A 20,006-nucleotide genomic window follows, 5' to 3' on the forward strand; every position below is an offset into this window, starting at 1 on the left:
CCCACCGCCCACTACGTGCCCCTTATCCACAACACATCGCCATTATTCCTCTTCTCCATCCACCCGATGCTCTCTCCCTTCTTCTCAATCCACCTCGTGTTCCAGAACCGGCCACCAGAGGTCCACAACCTCCACCAGGCCCCAGGTCCGGCTGATCCCACGCCGCTTCCTCCACTCGCGGGTCGCTTTGACTGCGAGGGTAAGCGCCTCGTCCAGCCGCAACCCACCTACCTCGGCCCGGCCTACAACGGTGACGGAGGACCTGGCACGTGGTGGTGGAGCCTCTCTCTCTCTCTGGTGGATGACGACTGTGTATGGGGCTCCGGGCGACAAGCTTGTGGCTTTCTCTACAACAGAGCAGGGCAGCGATCCCGTACAGAGCGGGCCGGCTGCCGGCGTGGCCGCGGCGGTCCGAGCAGGCCGAGGCCGAGGGCGCGGGCGGCCAGGAGGGCGCGCCGGCGAGGGGCGGTGAGGCGGGCAGTGGCAGAGAGCCCGGTGCTGGTGGTGGGGAGGCGCGGGTGCTGCCTTAGCCACGTGGTGAAGCGGCTGCTGCAGGGGCTCGGGGTGAACCCCGCCGTGCACGAGGTCGCCGACGAGGCCGAGCTCGCCGCCGCGGCCACCGGGAACGAGGCCGTCGTCGCTCTGCCCGCGGTGTTCGTGGGCGGGCGGCTCCTCGGCGGCCTCGACCGGCTCATGGCCGTCCACATCTCCGGCGAGCTCGTGCCCATACTCAAGGACGCCGGCGCGCTCTGGCTCTGAGTCTCTTAGCAAGACCAAAGATGCATGCGGGACGGGGTACTAGGACGGACGGACGGACGAGGGTGATTGCGAGGGGGTTCACGTAAAAACGAAACGTTATTTAACTCACAAAAGGACCGCGGGTTGAATAGCCAAAAACAGAAGAACTTTTTTACAAAAACGCCAGCGACGTAGCAGAAGCGATCCGTGGTTTCTCCCCTAATATAATAATAAAGCACGGAACGCTTCTGTCGTGTGTCGTGGCGTTTTTGCAAAAAAGTCCGTGTCGTTTCAGGTAATTAACCCGCAGTCCTTCTGTAAGTCGGGTCGAACCGTTTTTCACTTTTTATGAAAACCCCCCTTATTTAATCCGAACTAACCCGCGGTCCTTACATATCGGTGATTGAGCAGACGAGGCTGGGGACAGAGGGCAGGAGGAGCACACGAGGTCGGCGGCGTGTGCGGCAGTGGTTATCCATTTCGCGTGCGTGGCGTGGCGAGAGGGCGGCAGAGAATGGTGGTGCCCGGCCTGACGCCCTGACCACGGCTGAGCAGAGCTGAGCTGAGATCCTTCTTTGCGCATGCTTCCTTCTCCTTGCTCCGTCGCGGCGTGCGGCGCTCGTGCGTTCCGGCGCCTGGCCGTGGCCGCCGTCCGGCTCCCGATGCTCCTCTTCTGCGACGCCGGGGACGAGGGAGGCGGCGTTGGAGGGGGCGGGCGCGGTGGTGGAGGGCTCCGGCCTGATGGAGGGTTGGGGGAAGGGCTCTGGCGCAGGGGAAGGGAACGAGTCCGCCCCGTCGCCACTTCCCTAGGTGCGGTGCGGATTCCCCGACCGATCCTCTAGCAGCGGCGCAGCTTGGAGAGGTGGTGGAGGAGGGAGCGTGGCGGCGGCGCTGGTTTTCCCCCGTCTCGCCAGACGCGGGCGACGCGGGGGACGGGCTTCCTAACTCGGCTCCCAGCTGTGGCCCGACCTCCTCCGGCCAGGCCTGCACCCTAACGCCCCTTCGAGTAGCTCGTTGAGTGGCACGCGGGGATGAGAGGAGGGGAAGATGGGATCGAGATGGGATTGTGGGGGTCTATTTTTTTACCGGTTTTTTTTCTGTGCGGAGCGTGGGATGGAAAAAACCGATGGAGTAGAAGGGATCAATCGAGCGAGGTGCGATTATGAACGAACGAAATGAGGTACCAACTGCTCCATCTATATATCTTTACCTACTAATAAAGCACGGATAACTTCTGTCCGTACATCATCGAAGTTGCCCCTAAAGTTGGTCAAAATTACCCACCAATGCCACCCGTAAGTCAAAAAACGATTCAGTTTTCGGATTTCAGCGGACTAGGCTATTCTAACCTTGTCTAAATGATCACCGGCCATGACATGTGTTCCCATGTCCAACAGAAAGCCCACCGGCTGGTCATGAGCCTCGGAAGTGAAGCTTTAGCAGGACATGAAGAGTAGTGGGTTATGTGAAGCTCCACGCAAGCTCACTGGTTGTGAGTTCCGGAAAGACGTCGGTGGTGGCCTTCCTAGGACCCAAGCGGCGGCGGCTTCCCATGTTTTACTCTACTTTGCATCACCAACGGTGGATTTGGACGTGTTGGCATCGTCGTGGCGGCAAGGTGGGAACGGCGGTGGCGGCGCGGCCAATGCGGAGTTGGTGATGTCCTCGGTCTCGTCTTCAAATTCCTTCGTTACCTTGTCGATGTCCACAAACAAGGCGTCTCTCTTCACCCCTAGGACGCGCAACCGCCATCGCTCGTGGCGGATCTGCAGGCGCAACGGTAGGATAGGATCAACACCAGCTACTTATCCAGGAAGCCCGAACCGTTTGCCATCGTAGTCGTGACGACATTGTTATCCACTTGGTCTTCGGCAATTTGTTCCTCCGCGAGATTCGCATCAAGCACTGCACTGATTCAGTTTTTTTGACAAATATGGGCTTCAGATTGTTGTCTCCTTGAGTGTGTGCGGGATGTATAAGCACAAAAAACAGTGCAAAAAATTACAAATAAAATATAATATATCACAACAAAAATGTTTCCCTTTTGAAAAAAATCTTGAATTTTTATTTTAGAAAACATTAAAACAGTGCTCTCTCGTAAGAAATACCAGGAACATTGCAAAAATAATTAGAAATGAAATGTAATATTGCCAGCGGAGGGATGAATGGCAAGGGGCGGCCACCATTGGAGGTACATCGAGAGCTCAACTCCACAAGGAATGGAAGGGAGGGGGTGGCCATCATTGAAATGAGGGGAATGACGGGAACAAAGTGAAGAGATAAGGACAACTTTTTTTTCTTTGAGAAGAAGATGAGGAGAACGTTTTTTCGAAGAAGATGAGCAAAGTGCTCCGGAGGACGCGCTTTGTGTCTCGTCCGGAGGCTTGGTGTCTATGCTCAGAGCAGCAAAAAATAATTTAAAATATATATTGTTCAATTTATTTTTGAAAATATGTTGTAAAAAAAATGCTATTACCCATCAAAAAACAAAACATTATTACCATTCAATAAAAATGACAATTGTTATTAAAAAAGTAATCCAATTTTTATGTAAGCATTACATTATATTTTAAAACTTAAAAAAATACTCCTTTCGTCCAAAAATAGATGTCTTACATTTAACATTTAATATTTAATGACAAAAAAAATAGGTTTTCAATTTTTTTTTCTAGCCCGGTGCAACGCACGGGCATTTATATTAGTATTATTAATGTAAAGATTCGTGACCCACGTACAAACATCAGAAAAAGGCCAACGTATGAAAAAACAACAACGAAGAACAGCTATGCCCGATGCTGCCAGCCCATATAAACAAAGGACCCAACTATACGAGACAACCATGCGAGAACAGTGCTAAAAGAAAAACCATGCGATAACAAGCCCTAGAAGGCAGATACAGCTTGGCACACAAAATTGACAAGGACACGGAGCAAATCATTAGTTTGCACGAATATTTCAGCCTTGATCATGTGGTGGACAATTTAGATGTGAGATACTAGTACGTAGTTATTTTACATCTAGATGTGAAATACAAGTAAAACTGTTTTTTTTTTCGTTGCAAGACTCTTTTCTGCTATATAATGGGATGGGAAGGGCTGCTACGTACGTAGATTAGTGAGGAAACACCAGACGACGGCAGGCAGAGCACTAAGAGTAGACGACGATGACGGCGGCGCCCGCCGCACGTTGTGGTGATCGCCTTTCCCTTCGCCTCCCACGCGATGAAGCTGTTCCGCCTAGCGCGCACCCTAGCGGCGGCGGCGCCGGCGGCGACCTTCCCCTTCCTCTCCACCGCCGGTTCCCTCGCGCAGCTGCTACAGGGGCAGGAGCAGGACGCGCTCGAGGTCGAGGGTAACCTACGCTTCGTGGAGGTCGCGGACGGTTTGTCAGGTGGCGCCGGGGAGGTGACGACGACGCCGCCGCACCCTATGATGCGTCTGAACCTCTTCTTGGCGGCCGCTGAGGCTGGCAGCGTCAGGGAGGCGCTGGAGACGGCTTGCGCCTCCGCGGGCGGCGCCAGGGTGACCTGCGTGGTCGGGGACGCGTTCGCGTGGATGGCCGCCGAGGCGGCGGCGCCATGGGTTCCGGTCTGGACGGGCGGTCCCAGCGCTCTCCTTGCGCACCTCCGCGGTGAAGCTCTGCGCGATGACATCGGCGACCAAGGTACACACGAACATGACACGATCTATCATCATGAATTAATGCATGGAGGTTACTTGGAGGAAGCTTCGCTGATTGTGATTGCTGGAAAAATTTACTCTACTGTACTAACTTGACTTGCAGCCGCGAGCCGAGGTGATGAGCTGCTCACCTCCCACCCGGGCCTCGCCAGCTACCGCGTCCGGGACCTCCCCGACGGCTTGCTCTCCGGCAGCATGGACTTGCCACCAATCGTCGCCTTGTTCCGTCGCATAGCCGAGCGCCTTCCCCGCGCCGCCACTGCCGTCATCTTGAACACCTTCCCGGGTCTCCTCCCGGAGGACGTCACGGCCGCTCTCGCCGCGGAGATCCCGGAGTGCCTCGCCGTCGGCCCCTTCCACCTTCTCCCAGTCCCCGGCGATGATGGCGTCGACGGCACGACCGACCCCTACGGATGCCTCGCCTGGCTGGACCGCCACCCCGCCCGCGCCGTCGCGTACGCCAGCTTCGGCACGGTCGTGACCGCCGTGGCAGGAGGGCCGGAGGAGCTGCGCGAGCTAGCGGCAGGGATGGAGGCGACCGGCGCGCCGTTCCTCTGGTCACTGCCGGAGGAGCACTGGGCGCACCTCCCGCCGGGGTTCTTGGACGTTGAGCGCGCCAAGGTGAAGGTGGTGCCGTGGGCGCCACAGGCGGCCGTGCTGCGGCACGCGTCGGTGGGCGCCTTCGTGACGCACGCCGGGTGGGCGTCGGTGCTGGAGGGCGTGTGCGGCGGCGTGCCCATGGCGTGCCGTCCCTTCTTCAGCGACCAGAGGATGAACGCGCGGCTGGTGGCGCACGTCTGGTGCTTCGGCATGGTCTTTGAGGAGCCCATGACGCGCGGGGCCGTGACGGCGGCGGTGTCGTCGCTGCTCGCTGGTGATCATGGGGCCAGGATGAGAGAGGTGCGGGGTATAGCTGCCAATGCGTTCGCGCCACACGGCGGCGGCAGGGAGAACTTGGATAAGCTTGTCAAGATTGTCTGCCCACAACTGTGATGTCTCAAGTCTCGGGTCATGTCACCATATCCTTCCTATATGCATGGTGGAGTGGAGTACTACACTTTTAGCCTACTTTGATTGATTGATTGATTGGAGAAGGAGAAGGAGAAGGAGAAGAAGAAGAAGTTGCAAAAACACATCATACATTCCCTCAACTCACGGTGTACTCCTCGTCGATCTCCCTCGCTGGCCAATGTATGATGTCGTGGTAAGAGCATCTCTAACACCCGCCCAGCGCGCGGCGCGTTAAAAATGAGTTTGCCACGCGCCCTTCACGTGTTTTGGCGCGACGGGCGGCGCTGGCTCCAGCGATTGTTGTAAAATGCAGCGTGCGCGTCTAGCTTCAGCAGACGCGTTAAAATGCAGCGCGCGTGCTATCGTTCAGACAACATATACGCTCAAAACACAAGCCAAAAAGATCAAACACAAACAAAATAAATCAACATAATTAGTTCAATTTCGTTACAACTGAAACAAATAGTTTATTACAACTCAAACAGATAGTTTATTACAACTCAAACAAATAGTTTATCTTTCAATACAACTTCAACAATACAACACCAAATGCACAAATCATGATGCTCTTTATCGGCCATTTCATGCCCACCATTTCTCGATGACATCCTTATGAAGATTAACATGCGTTTTGGGACGCCGAATGACATGATAAAAGGCAACGAAATGGACCATTCTTTCAACCCTCCGCCGCACTCTTTGGATTGCTCCACGCCCACGGAGCCTTTTGTATGCTTCACAAATCAAGATGTCTTCTGCCGCATTGTAGTTAGCAGCCCTCCCTCTAGGCACGAGCCCCTCATCATCGTTGTCAAGCCCCTACTCGCCGGCGTACTCTTGCAATGGAGCCTCGTGTCAGGCGGCAAAGGAGTGCGCCCCAACACCCATGACATCGATGTACGTGTCATTGTCGAACCTAGATGCATTGCAAGCGAATAAATAGATGCAATTGTTGAACGAATTTGCAATTGGGAAAAAGAGGTGAAAATTACCCCATGCCCATTTCATCGAGCACGTTGGAGGCGGCCGGAGTGCGGGTCACAGATCGCTCCAAATCCAGCTCCGACGGCGGTGGCGGTGGGAGCTCGGCCTCCATGGCGGACTCCTCGAGTGATTTAGGCTTGGCGCCGCGGTCGGCGACCACCTTCTTCTTCCTCCCCTCGAGCGCCTCCGTCGGAGCGCGCTTGCTACCACCGCCGGTTGTGAGCGATTTTGGTCGGATTCCAGGCGCGAGCGGCTCCTGAGCAGCGGCCGACGATGGATTCCCGCCCGCAAAGACCGAACGGGGAGGCACTAGGCCCGGCCAATGAGCCGGCGGAACCCTAGGGTCCGCGGGGCCATGAGCGACGTCGTAGGAGGCTCTCGGGAGTGCGGATGGGGCGGAGAGAGTCGCCGACGGCGTGCAGAGGTGTGGGAGGGGCGCACCACCCTCGTCCATGGCGTGGAGGCGGTCGGCGGCGGTCGAGTCGCGGGTGGGAGAGACAAAGCGGAAGGGGCGAAGCGGATTTCAGAGTGGCAGTTGGACGCGTACAGGGTAAAATGGAAAGGATGGGGCACGTCTCCGCGCGGCCCTCTCTAGCCCATATTTAGGGCAGAGAGGAGCAGAATTTGGGGTTGGTCCAATTTGAGGTACGTGATAGGGCACCTGTTGGAGAGCGTTTTTTGCCCTCTCATATCCCAAAAACGGTTTTTAGGGCATCATAGCTAAAATGGGGTATCTATTAGAGATGCTCTTAGTGTTTGGATTTGACATTGCTCTCGTGGTACAGGTGTTTGTGAAGGGATGGTCAATGTGCTTCTTGAGGCATTGTTTTTCGAAAAACATTCTCTCCGTACAATGCGCTGGCCATGGTTAAACATTTTTCTTTAATATTTTGGTTGTGTGCATTCTGCAATAACTCTTATATGGTCCTGTTGGCGAGACAGAATGATCAGATATGGTGTTGGTATTAATATATCGGAATTGCTAAATTTCAGTTGATTGAGACTTAAGTATGTCTGAGTCGATGCTATATTGGTAAGATCTTATGTGAATGTTTGTATAACTTTTCTTTTTTTTCTTTCTTATATATTTTGTCACTTGGGTTAAGTATCAGTCGACGGAGATCTAGCCACATCCTTAATATATTCCTTTTAGAGGTTCATATGTAAAAATATCTAACTTTTGGATCTTCGTGAGTAAAAAACGCTGCTTCAACAGATGGTCCATATGTAAAAAAATACATCACCGTCTCCCGAAGATGTAAAAACGAAAACTTCGTGATGCAATTTTACATCACGAGATACAACTGATGTAAAACTGCGGCCGTACGCCAAACGACCAACTGCCAGTTCATTCCCCTTCCGCCTCGCGACCGCCCGCCTGTGATCGAGCACCAGTCGCCGAAAGTCGTCGTCGGCACCGCCGAAGTCATCGCCGCCATCGCCCCAAATCGCCTCCACCGCCCTAGCCCGCGTTGCCTTCCCCGTCGGAGGACGTCTCACAGCCGCCCCGACGCCGCTGTTTCGAGAAGCAGCCGCGGTTTGATTCGCCGACTCCGACGGTCCGACAGCCCATATAGCTCCGCTCCGCCGGACGCCGTGCTCCCTTCTCCTCTGCGTCGCCGTCCGCAGCAGCGACCAATCCAACCGTCGCCCATCTTCTTCCACCCCGTGCACAAGATGTTCGACGGAATTTCCCAAGGTAAAAAAAGACGAAACTTGATGATTTAAATTGGGATTGGATAGTATGTTTGACGGTGGTTGCCTGCATTGCAGACGAGCTCGGTTGACTCCTCATTCGTGGATGGTTCATCCTCGGACGAGGAATATGATTTGCATGAAGAAGAAGGCATTGCTATTCTAGTGGCCGTGCACAAGGGGACGAAGCCAAAGTTACCAAATGGAGAAGCACCACTAGTGACCTTCGAATCAAATGGCCGCACATACAACTATGGGTATTATCTTGCAGATGGGATCTACCCAAGGTGGAGTACATTTGTCAAGCCGGTTGCAAAACCCGAAGGTAAGAAAGAACTCGTCTTTCACAATGCACAAGCGGCCGCTAGAAAAGATGTTGAGAGGGCTTTCGGGATTTTGCAATGTCAATTTGCTATTGTGCGAGGACCATCTAGATTCTGGGATCAAAAGATCCTTTGATACACCATGATTGCTTGCGTGATTATGCACAATATGATCATTGAAAACGAGCGTAGAAAACATTTAGATTACAACTTCTATCACTTCATGGGCATTCTTGTTAACCCCATGCGAAAAGAACAACGCATCAGACGTTTCATGAAGGTGTACAGCGAGATTAGAGACATCATTGTGCATGATCAACTCGAGAAAGATTTGCCATATGTGCAGATGTATAGTGGCTGAACAGCAGTTGCGCTGCTGCCGACCGATTTTGCATCTTCATTTTGAACCATCTGTTGGAGTTGCTCTTTTTTTACATCTTCATTTTGAACCATCTATTGGAGTTGAGCCTTTTTTTAGAAGATGTAAAAAATACTTTTTAATGCTCTAAATTTAGACCATCATCGGTTTGAAGTATTAAAATATACATCATCTATTGAAGATGCTCTTAGTGAAAGAATAGATTGACCTCCACTCTATTTTTGGTGAAAATTTTTCCTTTTGATATTTTGCCACATGTATGGCCGTATGGGCACACTAGTCATGCCGAAGATATACCATAGCACAAAATACTGTACAAGATAGCAGCCCCTGAGTGAGGGGGTGAGAGAGAAAGAGATACGGCCTCGGGGTGTACACGTCGATTCTATCTCTCTGCAATGACATCCAAGATAGGTGCAACTGTCTGGCATGTGTTCCAATCATAATCACATGTGTGACTGTGAGTGACTGCTCGCTGTAGCCTGAAGCTGACGAATCCAATCATAATCATACATACATAGCCAGCCAGCCAGTCGGTCCCTAGCTAATTACAGTAATTTCTTGTACATGGACGCGTTCGTGGCCCCATTCCCATACATACACTGCTCATCGCTGCGTTGGCTCTCTACACTCTACCCCGCTATGGATTTCTACCCCGCTATTGATCTGGTGCATGGTCCCTCAATCTCAACTCACACACTCCTCGTCGCCGCGTTGGCTGGCTCCACTCTATCCCGTTATATATATGTGGCGGCAGATCTGCCGTGTCGGTGTGTGTCATCCCCTCCTAAATAGTACTCCCTCCGTTCCTAAATATAAGTCTTTCTAGAGATTTCACTAATGGACTATATACGAATGTATATAGACATACTTTAGAGTGTACATTCAATCATTTTGCTCCGTATGTAGACACATACTGAAATCGCTTAAAAGACTTATATTTAGGAACGGAGGGAGTACTAGCGTGTTTGGTTGGGGTAATTAGAGTCGGGGAATGGAAATTAAAGATGTACGAGACTTTAAATTTAGGGAGTGTTTATTTATAAATCAGCTGATTTGTAATTGCTGTCATTCAATTTTTTCCTCCAATAAACTGTTGACAGCTGTTTGTTCAACAGAACTAAAAATAAAGAGTTAAGCAGCCATTTTCCCCATACAAAACGGGTCGGGTTGAAAACGGGTCAAACAACAAGCAAACAAACACGGTTTCTCCCAGTTGTCCTCGTTTCCTTGTTCCACCTGACATGAAAAAAAAACAAATCAACAAATCAGATCCACAGGACTGTTGACAGTTGTCAGTTTGAGCCAAAACCCTGCAAACATCCCAGCCCCTCTCCCCCCTAAGAGATCTCCCCCGGAACAGATCTCACATCTAGCCATGGGGAAGGTGGAGAAGAAGAAGAAAGAACAACAAATACAAAACATATCAATAACCTCATAGACATGGCAGAGAGGGGGTGGTACCTGGACACGAGCAAGGAGAATCACCATCACACAATTCATGGGCCAGCAACTCATGTCTTCTCCCTGCTTTATCTGATACAGTGCAAAATTACACAGTAAATTCCAAGTAAATTACACAGTAAATCCCATGTAAATCCAAAGCATCCCATGTAAATTACAGTGCATATCCCCTAGCAAAAAACAGTACAACTCCCTGCTTTATCTGATACAGTGCAAAATTACACAGTAAATCCCATGTAAATTACACAGTTAATCCCATGTACATCCACTGCAATCCCATGTAAATTACAGTGCATATGCAGTAATAATCTACAGTGAAAATCCTAAGTGTTTTACATTGTATTAACTGTTGAACCTCAAGGAATTACAGTGTAATACTGAATGAACCTCAAGGAACTTACACTGTATGAAACTCAAGGAATTAGAGTGTAATACTGCATCAACTTACACTTTATATCAGAAAACAAGTACTGTAATTATACTCTGTTGTACTACAATTTACATTGCAAATTCATACACGAACTTTTTTAATTACTCCCATCTACGTATTTATGCTAACACTGACATTTATGTCCTAAAAAATATATCAAATGACGAGCAAGATGCAGTAGAGACACACTGTTAATTGCAGTAATAATGTCTGTTATTTTCCTAGTTAGCTGACATTATTTCAAAATTATTTGCAGGGGGACACAAAGGAAACAACAGATGCAGAAGAATACCTAATGTCACTATCACAAGAAGACCTCATACTAAATGTGAGTAACAATGCTCAGAAATACAAAAAAGATGAAACCAATTTCTGAATGACCATATTGACAATAAATCATAACAAAATACCGCAGGGATCATTTTCGTTTACTGCACTCCTACAATCATACATCATATACAAGGTAAACTACAGAATCACAGATCAATGCAGAAGGGCAAAGAGAAAAAATACCTGAAAATGTTCTAAAAAGGAGAAGAAACTTGCAGGTGCATTCAGCGAATAGACAACCAAACATCAATCACCAGGAAGAGGGGCACTCCAGCAAACAAGCAGATGCCACCTACAACTCAGGAAATGCAAAGGTAAATAAAATTCCTTTCTAAAACAATATAGAACAAAAAAAGTAAGGAAAATAATACTGAATAATAAAGATTATGATGACTTACTCAGCATTTGCACGCATGGCAAGAGTCGACATGCGATGAGGCACTAGCAGAAGAAAATCCTTGGGAGGCAGACCTGTTTGAGAACATCAACATAAATGAGGTAAGAGGATACAAAATAATGTGATTCAACTACATATCATAAAAACAAAAAAAGTAAAAAAATAAAATCTAACACATTGACACTGAAAAAATGCAGATGAACGAAGATGTTGCTCATACAGGTGAAATCACAAATCAAAACAATCAAGAAGAAAGAAGGGAACACGAGGACTTGCACCAACAACGGGAAATCAATACCAACATTGATGATGAAGATGCATTTCTTGATGAAGATGACATTGAGATGTTCCTGCAAAATGAAGAGAATGCGGCCTCAGAAGGAAATTTGATGAACACTAGCAGCAATTTCAAACCACACCTAGGCATGCTATTCAAAACAAATGAAGAAGCGCAGGAGTACTTCAATTCGTACTCAAAAATAGCTGGGTTCTCAGTGGCAACTGTGGCAACTTCAAGAACAGTGGGCAAGAAAAGGAACAATGAAATTACAAGAATTACTATGAAATGCAACAAGTATGGCAAGACAAAAGAAGGGGAAAAGGAAAATGAAGTGCCTATAAGAAAGACAACTGTCATTGCAAAATCTGATTGCAAAGTTGTGATGGTCATTAATGAAAAAGAAGGCATGTGGGTTGTTACAAGACAACAACTAGAACACAACCATGAAATGACGCCAAACAGTAGATTCTTCACATCACATAAATACATGTCAGAGGAGGAGAAGTGCGTGATTAGAGTTTTGAAGCATACCAACCTAGAGACGAGACAGATAGTTGTTGTCCTAGCATACTTGAGAGGAGGCATGGCTAACCTACTCATACGTCTCCAACGTATCTATAATTTTTGATGGTTTCATGCTATTATCTTGTCAAACTTTGGATGTTTTGCATGCCTTTTATATATTTTTTGGAACTAACTTATTAACTCAATGCCAAGTGCCAGTTCCTTTTTTTTCCATGTTTTTGACCCCTTTCAGAGGAGACTTTGAAATGGAGTCCAAACGGAAGAAAATCCCCGAAAAGATTTTTTTTGGAACGAAAGAAGATCGGGGAGCTTGGGAGCCAAGGCAGGGGAGCCCCAGGGGCCCCAGGGGCCCCCACCCCGCGGCCAAGGGGGCGCGCCATCCAAGCTTGTGGGCCCCCTGGACGCCCTTTGCCCTAGGTCTTTCGCCTATATATTCCCATAAATTCCAGAAAAAATTAGGAGATCATCGCAATCACTTTTCCGCCGCCGCAAGCTTCTGTCTTCGCAAGATTCCATCTGGGGCACGTCCTGGTGCCCTGCCGGAGGGGGGATTCGGACACGGAGGGCTTCTCCATCAACACCATGACCTCTCCGATGATGCGTGAGTAGTTCACCATAGACCTACAGGTCCATAGCTATTAACTAGATGGCTTCTTCTCTCTCTTGGATCTTCAATACAAAGTTCTCCATGATCTTCATGGAGATCTATCCGATGTAATCTTCTTTTGCGGTGTGTTTGTCGAGATCCGATAAATTATGGATTTATGATCAAATTATCTATGAATCTTATTTGAGTTTCTTCTGATCTCTCTTATGCATGATTTCATATCCTTGTAATTCTCTTCGAGTTGTGGGTTTTGTCTGGCCAACTAGATCTATGATTCTTGCAATGGGAGAAGTGCTTGGTTTTGGGTTCATACCATGCGGTGACCTCACCCAGTGACAGAAGGGGTAGTGAGGCACGCATCGTGTTGTTACCATCAAGGGTAAAAAGATGGGGTTTTCATCATTGGTTTGAGATTATCCCTCTACATCATGTCATCTTGCTTAAAGCGTTACTCTGTTCGTCATGAACTCAATACATTAGATGCATGTTGGATAGCGGTCGATGTGTGGAGTAATAGTAGTAGATGCAGAAAGTATCGGTCTACTTGTCTCGGACGTGATGCCTATATGTATGATCATTGCCTTAGATATGGTCATGACTTTGCGCGGTTCTATCAATTGCTCGACATTAATTTGTTCACCCACCGTGATACTTGCTTTTTGAGAGAAGCCTCTAGTGAACACTATGGCCCCGAGGGTCTACTCCACACCATATTTTCAGCCTTACACTTTTTACTTCGTTGCACTTTCCGCCTTCAGATCTCACTTTGCAAACAATCTTGAAGGGACTGACAACCCCTTTGAAGCGTTGGGTGCAAGCTTGTTTGTGTTTGCGCAGGTACTCTGGACTTGACGAGACCCTCCTTCTGGATCGATACCTTGGTTCTCAAACTGAGGGAAATACTTACTGCTCCTGTGCTGCATCACCCTTTCCTCTTCAAGGGAAAAACCAACGCAAGCCCAGCCTCTGTCAACGTGTCAATTTCTGGCGTTGTTGTCTGTGGGATAGCACCTACCATACACGAAGAAGCAGGTCACAAATTATGCAGGAACAATAAACGGAGACATGACAAACTCTGACATGATGGAAGTAGTGCAAATGTTCAACAAGAAGCAAGCAGGAAATCCTGGGTTTTGCTACTCGTTTGAGCTTGATGGAGAGAATAAAGTAAGAAGCTTATTCTGGACAGATGTGAGGTCAAGAATCATGTATGACATTTGTGGTGACTGCATAAGTTTTGAAACAACTTTCCTAACAAACAAATACAACCTACCTTTTCGCACCGTTTGTTGGAATATCACCACACGGAAACACATACTTGTTTGGTTGTGGATTCATAATCAATGAAACAGCAAATACATTCAGTTGGTTGTTTGAACAGTTTTTTATGGCCATGGGAGGTAAGTATCCAAAATCAATCATCACTGATCAAGACAAAGCTATGCAACAAGCAATAGAAAGAGTTTTCCCTAATGCTACACACAAGAGTTGCTTGTTTCACATAAAGAAAAAGGCATAGGAGAAGGTAGGTCCCTGTTTTCAAGCAAACGAGGGATTGTATGAAGATTTTTAGGACATTGTGGACAACTCACTAACTGTGGAAGAATTTGAAACACAATGGACAGAAATGATAGCGAAGTACCAAGTCCACCACACAAAATACTTCAGTGACATGTGGGAAAACAGGAAAAAAATTATTCATGTTTATTTCAAGGACAAATTCTTCCCCTTTATACAAACAACAACAAGGAGTGAAGGAACTAATGCCCTATTCAAAAAGGGGGTTGGAGCAAAGTTCAATGCTACTAGCTTCTTAAGGGAGTACGACAGGATAATTGATGTGATTCATGCCAGGGAAGAAGAATGTGACCACAACTCAACAAACAAAAAGATTGCCATGAAAGCATTTTGGTCAAAATATGGCATAGAAAGGCAAGCTCATGAACTATATAACCTTGGCATCTTCAGGAAATTTCAACAGAAGGTGGCGGTTACTACAAGGCTCAATGTGTACGAACATGAAGAAAACAAGTACTACAACGTGTGCCAATCAGAAAGCTATCCCTTAAAGGAGTTAAGGAAAAGAAAGTATCTAGTGCAAGTATGTCTAAATGAAGAAGAATACTCTTGCATATGTTGTACATTCCAAAAATATGGGATATTATGTTCACACATACTACGAGTGATGATCCATCTAAACATTGAGAAGACACCAGACAAGTACATCATTGACAGGTGGAGAAAAAATGACTACAAAAAAGACTTGACAAAGACACAACAGTGGCAGCTGAGAACTCGACATTGAGATACAATATACTTGCAAGGAAATTGGTACACGTTGCATCCAATGCATCAAAGAAGAAAAGGAAATATGAATACCTACTTGGAGAATTTGACAGGATAGAGAGCGAGAAATGGATGACGAAGAAGAAACTGGAGATGAGGGGCAGACAGAAACCACTTGAACAGTCACTTTCATGCCAACAAGAGGGGAAGGAGATGGAACAACCACATCATTGACAATACAAGACCCTTATATTGCAAAAACAAAAGGAAGACCAAGGATGCTAACTATACGAGAAGCAATAAAGCAGAACAAGTTCTAAAAATGCTCGCACTGCGGTTCGAACAACCACACTATCAAGAAATGCACCAACCTTGACAAGCAATACAACCTACCTAGAAGCAACCTCTTTGCATGAGGAATGGCCCGACCAAGATCATCAGCGGGCTCATATGGTGCCTCTACTTTAGCTTCTTCCCCCATTGTAGTACCATCATATTCGGGGAACAAAGGATAGTCCTCTTCTTATTTATTCTCTTCCATTAGAACCCCTCTTTCTCCGTGCTTGGTCCAGTATTTATAGTCGAATATGAAACTGGACGTAAACAGGTGGACATGAATGACTCTTGACTTAGAGTAAGTTTTATCATTCTTACAGACAACACATGGACAAGACATAAAACCATCCCGTTGGTTTGCCTCAGCTGCACGCAGAAAACTCTGCAAGCCATCAATGAACTAGGGAGAGCGTCGGTCATCGTACATCCATTGCCGGTTCATCTTCATTACACAAGACCGAAAATACCAAATTAATAGAAGTTCACACATAAAGTTCATACACACTTATTCTCATAAAGCAAGATACAAGAGTTTCTAGCTAAAACATTAAATACAACAACAAATGTGATCAACATCGCAACTAAGATAACAATTGATCCAACAAAATAGTGATACCAAGCCTCTTTATTAAGGGCATATTTTCTAATCCGTCTAATCTTCAAGCGCATTGCATCCATCTTGATCTTGTTATCATCGACGACAACGACAACATACAACTCTAATTTCATCTTCTCTTCTTCAATTCTTTTCAAAATTTCTTTCAAATACTCATTTTCTTTTTCAGCTAAATTTAACTTCTCGGCAAGAGGGTCAGTTGCAATTTCCGCTTCACATACCTCCTAGATAAAAATATCTATGTCAACTTGATGGGCATAATTGTCATATAAACGAGAAATGCAGCAAATAGTTATAAAAGAGAATATACCACATCTGAATCATAAAGTGGACGAGGGCCGACGCGGACGGAAATCAAGACCATGACACTATGTATAACAAACAATCATACAGGTAAGAAAACTATCTAAATCATACAAATAAGATTTTTGTGGAATAAAAAGGATAAGAACAAGAGGATCACCAAGGTGGTGCCTGCGACGAGACTGTGCGGGCGATCGACGGTGGTTAGGACGGGGACGGGAAGGCACCACTAAGTAAACTACACTTACACATATGCAAACTAAGATGTTAATTTGAGCTCAAATTGCATATAAATCAAATAAACTCCCACATAATTACTCCCAAACTAAAACTCACAAATCACTATAATTATAGAGCATTGCACGAGCTAATCTAGCAATGAGATATGAAAGAACAAAGTTGCTAAACTTTGTAAACACTTGGATGGATGGGGTGCCTCAAATCTTGACAAATCTAGGAAGAAATTGAGGATGAACTTGAGCAAGGGAAGAGAACAGAGGAGAGAAAGGAGAAAATAGAGAGCTTGGGCTCGGGCTGGACGAAGCACTATTTATAGTGATACTTTTAGTCCCTGTTGGTGATACAAACCGGGACTAAAGATCTATCTCTATTCCCGATTTGTATTACCAACCGGGACTAATTGCCCTCGCAGGGGCTCCAGCCTGACAAAACCCTGTCACCACCCCTTTAGTCCCCGTTGGTAACACCAACCGGGACTAGAGGTTCCTAATAAACCGGGACATAAAGCATGCCTCACGAACCGGGACTAGTGGCAGCATTAGTCCCGGTTCAAAAGCAAATCGAGATTAATGCTTCAAACCAAAGCCCTGTATTCTACTAGTGATGGCGAACCATTGGGCGACCATCCAGCAGGCCTGCAACAACTGGCATGGGATTTAAGAGGAGGTCATCGCTCGCCTGGAAAGCGGCGCCAACTTCGAGCGTCAGGTATGTCCATCGCTCGTCGGGCCATCTCTTCACCGTGTACTTCACCGTCGGCACTTGTTCTTCGAATGTGCAGATGGTTTAGATGTTCGACATGTTTCACTGGGGCAACAACAACCAAGACTTCAAATTGCTTCATGTGTTCACCAGGATCGAGTCATGCGAGAAATGGATAGACTGTTGGCTCGCTCTCGCCAAGGCCAAGGACGGCGTCTACAACCCGGACGCGCCTGCCTCGGCGGCGGTAGAAGGGCGTCCCAATGGGAAGAAAAGTGCCAAGACGGTGAGGGACGCGACACCCGCTGTTGAACGACTGCAATCATTGATAGAACAGTGCATCACCGATGCCAAGAGCAACGGCACTGAGAGGTAGGAGAAATCGAAGGCGAGGTGTTTGACGTTGATGATGAAGGAGGACAACAAGCTCGACCTTCTCAGGACCAACGTCGCCGCGAAGAAGAGGAACACTCACCTTTCGTTCCTGATGGGAGTAGACGTGTCGACAATGGATGAGCAGGTGAAGGCGTGGTACCTGGCAGAGCATGACCTCATCTTTAACTAGATACCGGGACCGGCAATGACCACTGCCACAACGACGCGCGCTGAAACTGTGCCCACAACGCTGAGCACTGAAGTTGTGCCCACGATGCCGAGCACTGAAGCCGTGCCTACAACACCGACGTCTCCCAGCCCTATGACGGAGGAGCCTACCGTTTGAGTTCCACGCCTATGGTTCCTACCCTTTTGATCGGCAGACTTTGGCTATGTTCGATCGCCGGTCTTGTGGCATGATGACCGTCGACCTGTGGCATGATGATCGCCGTACTTGTCTTTTTTTGATAGCGGGAAAGACAACTTTGAATTATTTGTGCGTTGGGGGCCGAAACCTGGGGCGTGATGTTGGAATATTCCCTAGAGGCAATGATAAATAAGTTATTATTATAATTCTTGTGTCAAGATAATCGTTTATTATCCATGCTATAATTGTATTGAATGAAGTCTTAGATACATGTGTAGATACAAAGACAAAACACTATCCCTAGCAAGCCTCTAGTTGGCTAGCCAGTTGATCAAAGATAGTCAAGGTCTTCTGACTATGTGCAAGGTGTTGTTGCTTGATAACTGGATCACATCATTGGGTGAATCATGTGATGGACTAGACCCAAACTAATAAATGTAGCACGTTGATCGTGTCATTTTGTTGCTACTGTTTTCTGCGTGTCAAGTATTTATTCCTATGACCATGAGATCATATAACTTACTGACACTGGAGGAATGCCTTGTGTGTATCAAATGTCACAACGTAACTGGGTGACTATAAAGATGCTCTACAGGTATCTCCGAAGGTGCCTATTGAGTTAGTATGGATCAAGACTGGGATCTGTCACTCCGTGTGACAGAGAGGTATCTCGAGGCCCACTCGGTAATACAACATCACACACAAGCCTAGCAAGCAATGTGACTTAGTGTAAGCCACGGGATCTTGTATTACGGAATGGGTAAAGAGACTTGCCGGTAAACGAGATTGAAATAGGTATGTGGATACTGACGATCGAATCTCGGGCAAGTAACATACCGAAGGACAAAGGGAATGACATACAGGATTATATGAATCCTTGGCACTGAGGTTCAAACGATAAGATCTTCGTAGAATATGTAGGATCCAATATGGGCATCCAGGTCTCGCTATTGGATATTGACTGAGGAGTCCCTCGGGTCATGTCTACATAGTTCTCGAACTCGCTGGGTCTGCACACTTAAGGTTCGGCGTTGTTTTATCCGTATTTGAGTTATATGGTTGGTTACCGAACGTTGTTCGGAGTACCGGATGAGATCACGGACGTCACGAGGGTTTCCGGAATGGTCCGGAGACGAAGATTGATATATAGGATGACCTCATTTGATTACCGTAAAGTTTTCGACATTACCGGGAATGTACCGGGAGTGACGAATGGGTTCCGGATGTTCACCGGGGGGGCAGCCCACCCGGGGGAAGCCCATAGGCCTTAGGGGTGCCGCACCAGCCGTTAGTGGGCTGGTGGGCAAGCCCAAGAAGGCCCCTGCGCAAGAGATAAGAAAAATCAAAGAGAAAAAAAAGGGGAAGTGGGAAGGAAGGGGAGGACTCCACCTTCCAATCCTAGTTGGACTAGGATTGGAGGAGGAATCCTCCTCTCCCCCTTCGACCGACCCCTTGGGGCTCTCTTGAGCCTCAAGGCAAGGTCCCTCCCCTCCCTCCTACATATACTGAGGTATTAGGGCTAATTTGAGACAACTTTGCCACGACAGCCCGACCACATACCTGCACGGTTTTTCCTCTAGATCGCGTTTCTACGGAGCTCGGGCGGAGCCCTGCTAAGATAAGATCACCACCAACCTCCAGATCGCCATCACGCTGCCGGAGAACTCATCTACCTCTTCGTCTCTCTTGCTGGATCAAGAAGGCCGAGATCATCGTCGAGTTGTACGTGTGCTGAACGCGGAGGTGCCGTCCGTTCGGCACTAGATCGGAGCGGATCGCGGGACGGTTCGTGGGACGGTTCGCGGGGCGGATCGAGGGACGTGAGGACGTTCCACTACATCAACCGCGTTTCTTAACACTTCCTGCTGTGCGATCTACAAGGGTACATAGATCTGAAATCCCCCTGTAGATGGACATCACCATGTCTTCGTGCGCGTA

General features: G+C 47.8%; 1 protein-coding gene and 1 pseudogene across 1 annotated transcript; both read left to right on the forward strand.

The window, feature by feature from the left end:
• Positions 1 to 314: 314 nt before the first annotated feature.
• On the forward strand, positions 315 to 759 carry LOC123428959 (annotated as a pseudogene).
• A 3,090-nt stretch (positions 760 to 3,849) lies between these two features.
• LOC123431328 (anthocyanidin 3-O-glucosyltransferase-like) lies at positions 3,850 to 5,530 on the forward strand. The gene is made up of 2 exons (XM_045115150.1): positions 3,850 to 4,401; positions 4,522 to 5,530. Exons 1-2 carry the CDS (start codon positions 3,960 to 3,962, stop codon positions 5,409 to 5,411), a joined length of 1,332 nt encoding a protein of 443 aa, XP_044971085.1. The 5' UTR covers positions 3,850 to 3,959; the 3' UTR covers positions 5,412 to 5,530.
• Positions 5,531 to 20,006: the final 14,476 nt, after the last annotated feature.

This window comes from Hordeum vulgare, chromosome 2H, assembly GCF_904849725.1.
Source record: "Hordeum vulgare subsp. vulgare chromosome 2H, MorexV3_pseudomolecules_assembly, whole genome shotgun sequence".
NCBI classification, from domain to species: domain Eukaryota; kingdom Viridiplantae; phylum Streptophyta; class Magnoliopsida; order Poales; family Poaceae; genus Hordeum; species Hordeum vulgare.